General features: G+C 31.5%; 1 protein-coding gene across 3 annotated transcripts in view; it reads right to left on the minus strand.

Annotated features, from left to right (window-relative positions):
* The window catches only part of LOC106472631, a 193,250-nt gene that overhangs the window by 90,651 nt on the left and 87,385 nt on the right, over positions 1–15,214 (minus strand). Inside the window, exons 16-18 of one of the 3 annotated variants that reach the window (XM_022401993.1) lie at positions 13,538–13,690; positions 12,602–12,784; positions 11,251–11,398 (exon numbers count right to left, since the gene is read on the minus strand). In XM_022401993.1, coding sequence (XP_022257701.1) covers positions 11,251–11,398; positions 12,602–12,784; positions 13,538–13,690 — 484 coding nt within the window. Of the gene's footprint in view, positions 1–11,250; positions 11,399–12,601; positions 12,785–13,477; positions 13,691–15,214 lie in introns of all 3 variants that reach the window. The other 2 variants (XM_022401989.1, XM_022401998.1) reach the window with 2 other exon arrangements.

Consider the following 15,214-nt stretch of genomic DNA (forward strand, 5'->3'; position numbering starts at 1 on the left):
AATTGAACTGCAGTCAGAAGTATTGTTGACGTTCGTTGATATAGCGTTGTTATAGAGCGATTGTTGTATATAAAAGAGGGTGACAACGTGACGGGGGATAATGTAGTGTGTGTGTAGATAGTGAGTAAATGAACTGCAGTCAGAAGTATTGTTGACGTTCGTTGATATAGCGTTGTTATAGAGCGATTGTTGAAAATAAGTGTATCGTAAAGTTGTATTCGGAAAGAATAAACCAGTTTTATTAAGTAAGGACTTGTGTAGCTAAAATTTCGTCGGAACGAAGTTACGGAAAATTAATTAACAAACGGAGACGTAACAATATTTTTTCTAGCATATCAAACTCCCAATAAACGATAACAGTAGAATTATTAATTGTTCAGAAAAACAATTTTCAGTTTGGTTTGAATTTCGCGCAAAGCTACACGAGGACTATCTGCGTTAGCCATCCCTAATTTAGCAGTGAAAGACTAGAGGGAAGGCAGCTAGTCATCACCACCCACCGCGAGCATGTTTGGCGGGACGGAGATTCGAACTTCATATTGCGGGTCAAGCGACCTAACCACCTGGCCATGCTGGGCCATAATTTTCAGAATTAAATTTAACTTACAATTAAGTTATTTGTAGTTATTTCTTGAAAATAATCTTTTTTTTTTTTGAGAGAGAGAGAAAAATAAATGAAACTGAGGTTAATATCATTAATATGTGTTTAATATGTTTTTTTGTTATTCTGGTTAAATGTAAGGTATTCCAAATTTTAACACACACACACACACACCAACATTTAAAATTTTACTTAAATGATTAAATAAATACCCAAACCTAAACAAAAATGTGAGGTTTTTCTCTAATTGTTTCTATATTAATAAAACTTGTTTATTCATTTATTACGACATTTTTAAAGCTTCCGATTTACTGCACATTCTTCATTTATAATTTCAGGTTATCATATTTGTTAATATAAAATGTTACAGTTTCCTTATGACACATCTGGTTATTTCAAAGATGTCCGAAAATTAGACATGTTTGTAATTTTTACTATTTTTAATTAGTCTTTTGCTTCCATTTAGTGAAATAATCAGTATTTATTCATACCTTTTTTTCAAATGTAAAAAACATTCCAGTGCATTTTGAAAATATAATTCTTTACTAGCTGATAAATAACGCATTTAAACATTTAGCTCTGAGAATTAGGAAGGTATAGTTATTGCTGAATTATTCCCAATACTTTCAATCCCATTCATATGAATTGAAAGAAGTTTGATATTCCTTAGCCATATAAATAGTTGTTTTGTTTTTTTTGTTGTTGTTGTTTTTTTAACTACAATTATTTCGGGATTTAAGTTTGTTAAGTAATTATTAATCATTGTTAAAAAAGTTCAATAACTCGATCGCTTTCGGAAGGCAAAACTTATTTCGCTAGGAGCGAGCTGAGAATTTAATAAAATGTTTACATGTATTCTAACGAGTCTTCAGATGAAGATGATTTTTGTAATTGGTTCTTCATGCCAATAACAACAACAAAAATGTTGGAGTTATGATGTTTGTTTGTTGTTAAGCGCAAAGCTACACAATGGGCTATATTGACTGTGCCTACTACGGGTATCGAGACCTGGTTTTTGGGGTTATAAGTCTTCAGACTTACCACTGGGGCTGCAGTTATAATATAATGTGACGGAATAAACAATAGAGATTTGTAAGAAAAACCTGGAAATTAAAATTAAACACAAAGTTCATATGTGAAAGTAGTAAACAATGTTTGTTTGTGAATTTATGCACAAAGCTACACAATGGGCTATCTGTGCTCTGCCCACCACGGGTATCGAAACCCGGTTTCTAGCGTTGTAAGTCCGCAGACATAGTGCTGTGCCAGTGGGAGGCAATTAGTAAACAGATAAATAAATAGAAATAAAAATTGGAAAAAAATAGCTAATGATCGTATAACGTTTAATTTTTAAAGTTAGAAAGTGCCAAGTAGTGATTTCTCAAGCATGAGTAAAATAAAAGTAGGTGATAATTGTTTATTTATGTATGAAAACAAAATTTATTATTTGTTATATTTATTCAAAGACAGATAATAAATTAAGGATGAAGATCACAGATGTCACTAACAACTTATATATATATATATATATCTATAATATATAGTTTTAGTAATGAGATTCATGTTGTCTTTCTATTGGTTTTATGCCAAAATGAGTGTGTAAAAGGTTGTTTTTCAAAACAAAGGTGGTATCAAAATAATATACCTGCAAGAGAAGGAGATAAGTGTAAACTTTATTGTTCTATTGGGCAAGTTAATACAAGAGATGACCTTATTAAAATATGCAGGACCAACTATTCGAATGAACAGTCACCAATGTTATATTTTCTAGACTTCGGTTTCATATGATTTTTCTGCTGCTCACATCTTTCAGTTGTTGACAAAATTAGATGCCGTTTTGATATCCACCGCACTAAAATTGGTCTAGTTGTTATGTTTAAAATTAATTTAAATTTATTAATGAATAAAACCAATAATTACGTCAATAATTTTGGTTTCGGGTGTACTGGTTAAACTGTAAGCAGTTTTTTAAGAATCCAAAACCTATACCGGGAGAAAAATAACATATAGGGGTGACGTCCATAGTTCAAAGACGATTATTAGTAGATGTCATGAGTGTATCACCAATATTCTTAATTATGTGAATAACAAGCTGTGTTTTTGTAAGAATTTAAAGGACAGCCTCAGTTATTGGCTTATATATATCTTAGGTAATCGATATAATAGCTCTGGCAATATTGTTGAATATAAGTTTATGGAAAGCATTTTCATCAACTTCGTTAGTTTGAACCAGTTCTTTCAATGTTTCATTGATGGCTTTAGCTAATTGGGTTGTTGATTCATTAAGTAGTTTCGTGCAGAATTTACTGTCGTGATGTTGGTCGTTTCACTGACGAAGTTTCTTCGCAACATATAACATCTACATCATCTACGAGAGCATAAAATGATCTCATTTAATCTACTCCGGCTGTCAATGTAATAAATAAATTTTTGTTTTTAAGATTTTATGTTTTTATTATTTAAATTTTAACCTGTGTGGAAGACGTAAAATATCAAGTTCCTGAGCACTTTTTACGTTACTGTACGAATGTATAATTATCTCACGTTTTAGTTTTTATTGTATGATATATTCTACATTCTTTCTTTAGCACAGTCTTTGTTTTTGCTTCAGTATAGTTTTATCCAAGCATTAGAAGGTGCTTTGATATATATTCATATTTAACACTTGGAAATATCTAGAGTAAATTATTGAAGGAAACAATGAAAATATTTTTACCCTTTTTTATGAATCTTCTTTTTTCCAAATTTTTAGTATCTAATAATTTTCCTGTTTGAAGCCAAAACATTTTGCTTTATTTTAGGTTTTGATAAAGCTAAATAGTTTCGAGGGATTTTCTAAATATATTATCTTATTATTAACAAGAAAGAAAAAAAAATAAGGTAAGATTTATACTTTTTGAGATAATTTTAATTTGTACACTTTCTTCATGTAGTAGAGATGTATAATCAGAATGACAGTACAAGCTATTGTTTCTTTCAGGACCACAATCCCACTATTTCATACATTTTTTTAATTTAAATGTACACAAAATATAATAAATTATTTATTGATAAGAACAGAAACAGGAAAGACTGAATCTTCTGATGTTATATTAATTAGGCTGAGCGGGGCATAGTAAGTAGCGTGCAATACTATGGCTTAGCGGGTCCAACGTTCATGTCTTGTTATCTTTTGTTTGTTTGTTTGTTTTGAATTTCGCGCAAAGCTACACGAGAGTTATCTGCGCTAACCGTCCCTAATTTAGCAGTATAAGACTAGAGGGAAGGCAGCTAGTCATCACCACCTACCGCCAACTCTTGGGCTACTCTTTTACCAACGAATAGTGGGATTGATCGTAACATTATAACGCCCCCACGGCTGAAAGGGCGAGCATGTTTGGTGGGACGAGGATTCGAACCCGAGACCCTCAGATTGCGAGTCGAGTGCCCTAACCACCTGGCCATGCCGGGCCCTTGTTATCCTCCCCCCCTTCAAGAACTCGCGCTCCGCACTTTGGAGCCGTAGGTGCATTATAAAAGTGGGGTATTCTCTCAAGAGTTGGCGGTGGCTGGTATTGGTTAGATGCCTTCACTCTAGTCTATTACTTCAAATTTGGGACGGATAGTGCAGATAGCTCTCGACCACCTGTGCGCGAAGTTCATCAAGCACTGAAGCTATATTAACTGGGTTAGTTTTTAAGATCTAATAATAGCTAATTTCCACTGCTTTCTAAGTGCAAATACTAAAGGTGAGACGAATAGTCACAAAATAAGACGGTTCCGTATATAAAAATGCAATTACTTTGTAATTTATATTCTTCTAGTTTTAGAAACTGTGTTGTAGTTTTTTGTCTATTAAGCAAGTTCCTTATAATTACATACGGTTTAGTTTTTTAAGAGGTAAACTGAAAATTATATGTAACGTGTGCAAAAGTTTTACTACACATTACATTTGTTTCGTTCTTTAAAAACATCAACAAAAATTAATTTATTAATTGAATGGCTTCGAGGTCATAAACAAGATGTATTACCATTTTTTAATAAATACAACTTAATCATGATTTAACTACGTTATTGAACTTTATTGTCCTTGTGGAAACCCTTTCGCGCATACGCGCACACTTACAACACGCCATAAAATAAAACATAAATATATGCACATATACAACACTACATCAGAACAACACTGGAATGTCGTGACTCGTATCATATGAAGCTCATATGCAAGCATCAAGGGCTTGAATATTTAGTTCAATACAGTCAATAAACACATATTACAATAAATTTAAAGATAACACACACACCCATTTAGTAAATTTGATTATTCTTTTACAACAGTGGCACCTTCGTTTGATTATCCGGCAACAAACTTTCTGCAGGATTGTTTGCTTAAACTTATTGCTTTCCAGATATGCTGGTAGAAAACACGCACTAAGAGAACAGATCTTTAAAGTACATCAAACCCATCTGCTCTTTGACCATACATAACCTGTTAAATTTCTTATGCATGAACATATTTGTTCAGAACGTTTGATCCTTAATTATTGAGTTATTATTTTAACCGACTCAGAAAGAGATAAAACTGTACGGAATATTTTACTTAAACCGAACCATACATGTTGTATCATTATTTTAACATCAAATTATTGTTTAAAAAACTTAATTAAGTTTGACCTTTATATGCTGTGAAAAGAGTTCATTCAAAAGTTTTAAAATCAACAGTGCACATCCTTAGAGAGATATTAAACATTAGACTAATACATATTTCCTGAATATTAAATAAATAATAATATTCGTTTATATATATATTTGTTAGACAACCAATTTACATTTGCTAATTCCTTATACATTTTTAATACTACTTTTACACATTACGCTGACTAGGTATATTCTGCTTTTTATAATCAATTTATCAAAACTTCTCCAAGAAATAAGCCAAAGATCGATATATAGCACACAACTTCTGAAACTAGACATAACTATAGGGAAAGAAGGTTTGATATTGCTCAGTTTAAAACCTGAATGCTATCTAAAAATTACATAATATATATATATGTTTGTGTGTGTGTATATTTGTTTTTTAAAGCCCGCAAAAAAGATGCAAAATACGTGTATTAAAATAACCTTACAGTACTAACAAAACCGACATTAACACGTATATACCTGATATTCAAAGTTGAACAAAATACATGATAAAACCAAATTCAACTGAACAAAAGTTGAGCATCAGTTTGGCGATTTCTAGATCTTTGACAAATTTATTTTAAAGTTGAAAACATCTTTAAAAAACAGCATTTAGCATAACACTAACCATAGAGAATAAAATTGCATATATATAATTGATTTAGTAAGCAGTACACAACTTCATTTTCCTAAAGTAAACAACGTACAGATGAAAAAAAAAAGGCTTAATTAGGCAAAATTCCATGGAATTAAGTAAAAGGTTTTTAACATGAATGGTTTTTAATAGTGAATGATATTTTTATTTTATAATTACACTCAGAAGAAATACAACAACTCCGGAACATTTCACCTATTTTGTGAAATTTCGCTCGCCTTTTAAGCATTCCTAGGTGATTTAGCCATGAAACTCAAAGTAACCTTTTTCTTTACTTTGTTATTTTTGATGTTTCATCAATGCAACATTTCAAATTAACACACAAAAATTTTAAATATTTCATTTTGGCATTAAAAATCATTGTTCATATTAACACCACTTTTGAAAAATAAAAATACTAAAGCACCTAAGTCCAAACAGAATATTCAACGTTTTTTAACACTAAATAGACTAAAAGTAAGCAATCACATTTACCATTGAATCAACGGAAATTATAGCTTCAATTGACCAATAATATACCTCAGACCTACTGAGAATCAATTATTTTGTTTAAACATATTTATATGTTTGTTTCGATGGAAAGATAATACCCAAAATTTGGTTAAAAGTAATACAATTTTTAAAATAAAATACACACCAGAAAAATGAAAACTGATACTATGCTAAAACAATATCTAGAGCAAACACCTCTATTTTGAATAGTTTGAAATGAAAAAAAAAGCTGCTATTTCTTTTATGGCGTATTTTTTAATTTACTTTCTTTTATTATTTATCATTTTTTGCACATTACAGATATTGTAAGACTAACTTAAACGTAGTTACATTAAAACCGAAATATGTCTGTTACAACACGATGAACTTGTTATATTACCTTACGTGTCGTGATGTGTTACTTGTGTATGCTTGTGACTAGCCGAATGTATGTTACAAGTGTGTGGTAAAGTGTTGCTTGTGATTAGCCTAATGTATGTTACAAGTATGTCCTTGGATAGCCATAGTTATAACACAAATTACTGAAACAATAAGACGTTTATCTTAAGAACATTTCAGATTGAGAAGTACGAAATTAACCACATAACGTTTCGAGTTTGTTTGTCCGAGTCAGTCCTGTAGTTGAAAACAATGATGCCATTATCTAACTTACAAATGTGTAAAATGAAACAAATTTGCTCATATTGGAACATAAATTCCCATATACTGATTTAATAAGACTTACTAAATCAGCTCCGATTAGCCAAACAGGGTTGCTATCTGAAAGAACTTTGTGAGACTTTAGATATTGTGAAAAAATTAGTTTTAAATTCTATTTCAACGCACACTTTTTCCTCTTACGTAAATACATATAAAGTTTCATTGGATAACAGTTTCTATCACCGATATACCACGGCTGATGAGAGCTAGATGACATATCTTGAAATTGCTAGGCTTGTATGCGACTTGTTATCCAAAATGAACAAACAATTTTAATATTACAGCGTATATAATCGAAGGCGAAGAAACGTAAGTCCTAAACATAGAAGAAAAACTAGAAAGATGATCGTTTCAACAAAGTTTTGATAAATTAGTCATTTGCCAAAGAGTGTATACTTTGAAATGGCATGGTTTAATTGTTGCTCTATTATCAAAGTTGTAAAATACGTTGAGGATGTTTTCTTTTCAAGCCAAACCTTTTCCTTTATGCGCAAATGTTGAAAACCTTATAGTAAGATACAACTGCATCATTATTTAAAACTCCATTATTCTTATCGAACTATGTTTAATGCAAACAATATATCAAGTTCAAGTTTCAATGTTATCGAAATATTATTTATTTCTGGTGAAATGCTTAAATGCATAGTGTTGATACACGGTATAGTTCTTATCCACTTCAAACATCAGTGGTAAGCAGAATCCGTATAACCTGTATCATTTTAACGATACGAATCACAATTGCTATGTGAGAAAGATTGTTTCCACTCACAAACACGTTATTATGTGAATTGTTACTCTCATGCTTTTACATTTGAAACATTTACTTGGCATCTTATTTATCGCTTAGCAACACATTTCGCTATTCACTTAAAAAACAAATCAATAAAAACTCGTTTGAAAAACAGTTGAAGTAGACAAAAATTATCATTAACAATCTGTTTTTTTTATGCAAAAGGCACTTTTTTCAGTATACAGCCCTTTCCAAGATGCTCACTTCAGAGGAGTTTAGTTAGTTTGAAAACAGTTATTAATAATAATACTTATTTCACGAAATTTGTGGGTTTTTTTTTACTTATTTGCACGCTATCTTTGATATGCAAAATTTTTTTTACACTGGTGTTGGATTTCAAATTATAATTAAAACTGTAAATTCTACATAAACATTGGAAATAATTTTAAAACACAGTTTATTGTAAAACTTAATGTCAAGAAATCAGCTTATTTATAAGATTTATCCCAGAAAGTTTGTAACTAAGTTTTTGCATTTTCTAAGCCTAACCCTAGTCTTTGTAGTCTTACAATCTAAAAAAAAATGCATATTAAGAATATCACGACCTATTTAAAACAATGATTAAAAACAAATCGTGTTTCTTTCGGAATTCCAACACAAATCAATCGTTTTTACACTCTGAATATGAAAAATCAGCCACTCCATCTTCTAAATTGTTTAAAACTCATCTGCTTATAGTTGTGCTTAAACTGAACTGAGTCTGAGCTAGGCAACCATTTTCTTTTAAAAATATCGTTGTGAATCATCTTTCTGCATTATGTAATTGATACAACTCTATTCTGAAACGAAATTTTTAGCGCAGAATTGTTAGAGCTTTATGGACTCACATAAGTAATTGTAGTGCAAGAAAGACACAAAAGTATATCTAGAGGTAGCCTGAGATATGAATACACAAAGTATTATAAGTCTCACTGATACATTCATCACGTGACTGGTGGCAGGGTACAGAAACAGTAATGTAGGTCAAAGTATATCTAGAGGTAGCCTGAGATATGAATACACAAAGTATTATAAGTCTCACTGATACATTCATCACTTGTCTGGTGGCAGGGTTCAGAAATAGTAATGGAAATCACGTGTTTTCTGTTTGTTTTTTTTTCTTGTTAATCATAAAGCTGTGGCCCCCACGAGTATCGAAACCCGGTTTTTAGAATTATAAGCCTTCAGACTTACCGCTGTGCCATTGGGAGGCATGCGCTTTTTGACATACGGGCACTCATAGAATACCACAGTTTAGAAAAATGTACTTAACATTACACTATTTATAAGAAGTAATTTTTTCGTATCTGTTCAATACGATTCTTCCGAAAAATGGCATTGTAAATAACCGATATTGTTTTTTTTTTGTGTTCAAAATACTCCAAGTTAAACTAACAAAGTAATCCACTTACAAAGAAGAACTCAAGCTTAATAACACAAAATTCAACTACTATTTTCATCATCTGCAGGCAAATGTTCCAAGCGTTTATCATTGTTACTAGAGCGTTTATGTCTAAACTTATTTAAAAATAGGATTTCACGGATTTACTAGAAATTCAGTTATTTACCACTTTAATTCCAAAACATCAAAAATTTGGCAAACAAACTTAATATTACAATAATTACATATGATACAACTAGACAGTTAAATAAATATGTTTATGTGCTTTATTCACAAACACGTCCCTTCAAATCAATAATCACCAGCGTAAATGAAACATGTCATACATGTATGTAATAATCGCTAGACATTTTCATTATAATGAGAAAGTATGAATTACTTCAACGTCCTAAGTATGTTTTCCTACAATTATTCCATTAGCATTGAAGTGAGACAAATCTAATAAAAGGCCAACACTAACAGTTTCAATTCCTAATGTAAATATTTTGAAGTTTTGTATTCCTAATCGCTGTCTTTTTGTTTTTTTTAATTATGGTTTATCAAATAGCTTTTAAAGGAAATATTTAGATATGTGTGTGTGTGATAGCTGACTTTGATAGTAAAAGGTTTTTTATTCTCCGTCAGGAAACACATACTCAGTTTAGTTGATTATACTTTCTTCTTTAGAATCTACATGATAACAGTAATTTTATAATAGTTTTATATTATGGATACGACGAAACTTTCAGTTTCACCTATACTTTTTATCTTGATCGTTTTAAGTCATGATTTTAAACATAAAAAGCTGAAAATTAAAGATACTTTCTACACGTTTACTAACACGTACAGTTCCGTTTATTTCATTACCTTTCACAATTTGGAGCAGTTTACACATTTTTGTATTTCAACTGCTTTATCTGGATACTTACAAGCTTAAATATTATTTTTCTTGTTTTTTTTTTTAGAACAGCTATTCTATTTTTATCTATATACATATTTCCACGAATAAATTGTAAAGCTCGTCTGAAATCCATAGGCTGTGAATAAAGCCAATAAGCGCAATTCTTTGTTGAAATCCACTTTCACTATGAAAGGGTAGATTAACAGTGCCATCTGTGCTTAGATATAAGATAAATAATCTATATATGACACTGGAGAAAATTCATAGAGTAAAGAAAACACATTATACACATTGAATACAACTTGATCTAACAGAGTAACTAATGGTTTTACTCATGGTACATGTAATGAGATTTAAAGTTAACTTAAACGAAAATTCTTAAAGGCAGCACATTATTATATAAAATCAAAAATGACAGAATGTTTTTTTTTAATCTCGATATTCGTAGAGAACTGACACCAAAATGAAATAAACATCATTTTAGGTAACGTCTGATGCTACATAGCGCGTTATAACACCCGTAATATGTTCTTTTTGTCCAGATGCCTCAGTTGGTGTTCTAAATTTAACATCTTACCTTCTTGAACACGTTTTGCAACACTGTTGACGATAGTGGAAAATTTTGCATATGTTTAAAATCTTTGCAAGTCTGCAATACTCTGATAAGTCTGTACACCGGACACCTGCAAAATGTGTACAATATAAAGCAGTTTGAATATTATTCGACTTAAGATTACATGATAATTTTATTCGAATTTTGCCGTAGTAATTATTGTAATGTCTCAAAATAGCGAACAGAGTTTTATACGTTACGATACAAAATGTTGTCTTTGGATTACACGCTTTCACACTGAAATAAGTAGAGGTTTCTGGTGAAGTGTCGAGGATGTTTTCACCTTCTTAGATATTGCTATTTTGATTTAACAGATAATTCTATTGTGCAATCAGGTAAAAACAAATTTTGGCTCCGGGAAATAAAATCTTATATTAATCAAAATAAAAGTTTTTCATACTTAATCTATGTCAAAATATAATACTAGGTGGAAAGACCTTTTTGAAAAGAGGCTTAGGCAACTCTAAGTGATTTTACCTAAAGTACAAGGAGGTCTTGTACACTTCTGTATCACAGAAGGGCGGGGCTGTTCACGACAAGCATCTCCAGCAGCTTCTTTTGTACCAAACCAAACACACTGAAGTATTCGAGTTCTAAAACCGTCGTCTCCGCAAGTTACTGTACACTGCAAAGGAAACCAAAACCAAATAAATGTCTGTTGTAAGCAGCGAATATTCTAATTCCAAAAACTAATCAACCATACATAAATCATATGCTGTGTGACTTGTATATGATGATTCACATTGCATAGTTTTAAACTAGACGTATCCAATATGAGTATATTTTATTATAATATGAAATGTTTCTCAGTGTAATAACGTGTTTTTCAGGGACACCTTGTAAGTTTCATCAGACTTTATCCACCTGTTTGAATTCTTTTGTAGGTGATGTATCAAACAAATATTACTTAATTTTACCAAATGGCAAGAATGAAATGAGATTTTCACTAAGTTATACCCAAATTAAATAAACTTAAAACATGCAATATTGACAATGAATTCCATCTATACTTCAAACAAAATATAGGTGAACTATATTATTACATGAGCTTGACTTCAATATGATCAAAGTCTATTAATTAAAATTATTTTATTTTGTAGTTATCAGAATACTTGTTTTAGACTTTTTTAAAAAAAAGTCTCTCCTAAAGTAACAAAAAAAACCCTTTAATTTTTTTGTTTGTAATTAAGCACAAAGCTGCACAATGGGCTATCTGTGCTCTGCCCACCACGGGTATCGAAACCCGGTTTCTAGCGTTGTAAGTCCGCATGATGGGGGTCGTTATGGATGGAAGCAGATAGCCTTAGTAAATTTGCCATAAATGCAAATTCTACTTCTACTTAGAGAAATGTTAGCGTGCAGAAATATTTTGGAATATAATGCAAATTCAACTTTAACCTTTTAAAAGGTTTATCTTCTTTTTAGAACTTAAATAAAATAGTATTATTGAAGCCGAAATAAAATATCTCGGTGTGCAATTCTATAAACATTATTTCTATTTTGAGATTGGAGAATTCTTAGAATGAAAAAAAAATTTAATCACACAGAGTTTTATTAAAAGATATACTTTTTGTTTTTTACAATTTAGAAAAGTATATTTTTACAAGTTTATTTTGGAATATATAAATAATTTTACTTTCAAGATTAAATACTCCCTCACCCTCAGGGACTCAACGGTAAGCTTGAGAGCTTATAATACTAAAACTCGCAATTCAGTGTTTGCGGTGAGTACAGCGTAAATAGTCCATTGTGCAGCTTTATGCTTAATAATAAAACAAACATCAAGAAAAGTATCTATTTTCGCATAAGTGTTTTTATTATGGTTTACCTCAGACCACTCTCCAACTTTCCAAACACCTTTACACTGATCATTATAACACTCTCTCCTACGCCTCGGTCTTGTCTTGTCTTTACAATGATGAACATCAACTTCGGTACCATTAAGAAGTCGACAATGAAGCTTCCTTTCTTGATAAGCAGTATTCCGTTCAAAACAGGTGTTTTCTGAGCACTGAATTATAACAAGTTAATATTACAGGAAAGAAACATACCATAAATTATTCGATAAAGAAATTTTACTCTCTCCCTATATATATGGAAGACAGGAGTTTGTAGAATAAATTTAGAAATGTCACAAGGTTAACATTACAAAAACAACTTTTCTGTATTGTTTATCAATTATTAAATAACTCAATGTCTATAAAGTAACTAATCTAACTTAAAATTCAAGAAGGCAAAGGCAGAAACAAGTGTATCAATGATGTGTAAGGACGTAATTTCTGCATTAAGGTCTACTTCATTTGAAAAAAAAAAGGTCAGAAAGGTAGTGTAGAAGTTGCTATGGTTTTTATGGGATTAGTAAGTTGGTATAAATTGGTAAACGCGGAAATATGAGCAAAATAGCATAAACTCAATATTTTTAATTTTTTTTTTAATATTTAGTAACTTTGTTTCGAAATTATAAATACGCAGACAAAAATAATTAAGTTATTATTTCAACCTGAAGATTCACTTTTTAATTATAAAATTTATACTAATCATATTATAGCTTAAATGACAGAATATGTCCATTCATAAGCAAAGCTCTGGATGTAGAAAGGGAACGCTATTACAGCAGAGACAGTTTTAAGATCGATAGCTATGAGACAGAAAGTTTTATAGGTATTCAGATTTCCGTGCATTCTCCCAAAATATACATCTTAACCTCTGCCTTGCCACAGATTTGAGTTGTAGTTTCCCCACTGAAGAAGCTTTCCTCCTCTACCTCTGACCACTGTCCAGTTTCCCAGTGTGGACATTTGTCCAGCCCGCACTTCTGGATTGTCAATGGAGGATCAAGTCCTGCATCATCGCAGATGTTGTTTTCAACAGTTCTAGATATGTTGTTAAGTCGAACAATGCACTGACTTGCCCTAACCTAGAGTGAAAAATTAAAATGAAATGCATCGATTCACTTTTCATAAAATTGTCCAAGAATACGTTGTTTATGTGAAATAATCTGTTTCTGTGTATGTTGTTTTTGTCCCCGATTAGTTAGGCGATTACTGTAGCAACTCTAAAACTAATTACCAAAATCAGTCAATGTCATGCACAGGGTAAAGATTTAGCCGATTTTCAGCCATGCAGGAGCCAATGCTAAATTTTGCGAATAATTGAAAAAAACATCGAAAATGAAATTTAAAAGTAGTTACAATTCATGATTACATTGCATGCTTTCGAATTATATACAGACTATGATAACCGACATCACAAAAATAAATTTGCTATCTTAATGGATAGATGAAAACAGAAGTTTCATTAAATTATCATAATTTTTTATAAATACTGAAGATAATCTTGGTAAAATTGAATAAAGATTTAAGTCTGAATCTCTAATACCTTCAATTTCTGTTTGAACAACCTCGTTGTCTTAAAATTTTTCTCAGAATGTGAAATTTTCATACAAGATTTATTAATATATATGTTTTAACTGAAACACGTACGTATATTAGGTTGTCAAGAAATTAATGTCGCGTATTGGAACACTTTCATTAACCACCCCCCAAAAATCGTATATCACGTATAATAGTTAAACGAACCGCCTAAACGTCACATCAGTGTAGCATATGTAATGTGTAAAGTTTAGTATACTCTAATCCCTTATAATGATACACGGCGAGATACAAATTCGACATGTAATGATGTTTGAATACAAGAAGGGAAACAACGCCTCTGTAGCCCCAAACAAATATCAGAGAAGTTTATGGAAATGCTTTGAACGTTCGTAAGTATCAACGATGGTTCAGCGAATTTCGTTCAGGTGACTTTGGCCTTAAAAACTGTGATGATAGGGGCCAACAAGTTGGAATTGATATTGATGCTCTGAAAACGCTTGTTGAGTCTAACCCAAGGCAACACACCCGTGAAATGGCCCGGAAATTGCATGTCTCTCATGAAACAATACGTAAACATCTAAGGAATATGGGAAAACTCCATAAAGAAGGTGTTTGGGTGCATCACGAACTCTCCGATGATCATCGTTTCGAATGTGTGAACGTTGCTTCGTCGCTTTTGGTGCGTGAACCATTTTTCGACAGAATTATCACCGGTGATGAAAAATGGGTTCTCTATGCTAATATTAAACTCCAAAAACAATGGCTCAGTCCTAGACAAGAACCACTTCCGACCCCAAAACCTGGACTCCATCAAAGGAGTAATTCATTTCGAACTCCTCAATCCACAGTGAACTGTCAATGCAGAGTTCTATAGTCAGCAACTGGAACATTTAGATCGAGCTCTTCATCAGAAACGCCCTTCACTTGTCAATCGGAAAGGTGTTCTTTTTCTCCACGATAATGCACGTTCTCCCACACCCACCATATTCTCCAGATATGGCACCATCAGATTACCATCTTTTTTGTTCGCTGCAACACAATCTTAATGGGAAAACGTATGCAAATGT

Source organism: Limulus polyphemus, unplaced genomic scaffold (assembly GCF_000517525.1).
Source record: "Limulus polyphemus unplaced genomic scaffold, Limulus_polyphemus-2.1.2 Scaffold122, whole genome shotgun sequence".
Classification (NCBI taxonomy): Eukaryota; Metazoa; Arthropoda; class Merostomata; order Xiphosura; family Limulidae; genus Limulus; species Limulus polyphemus.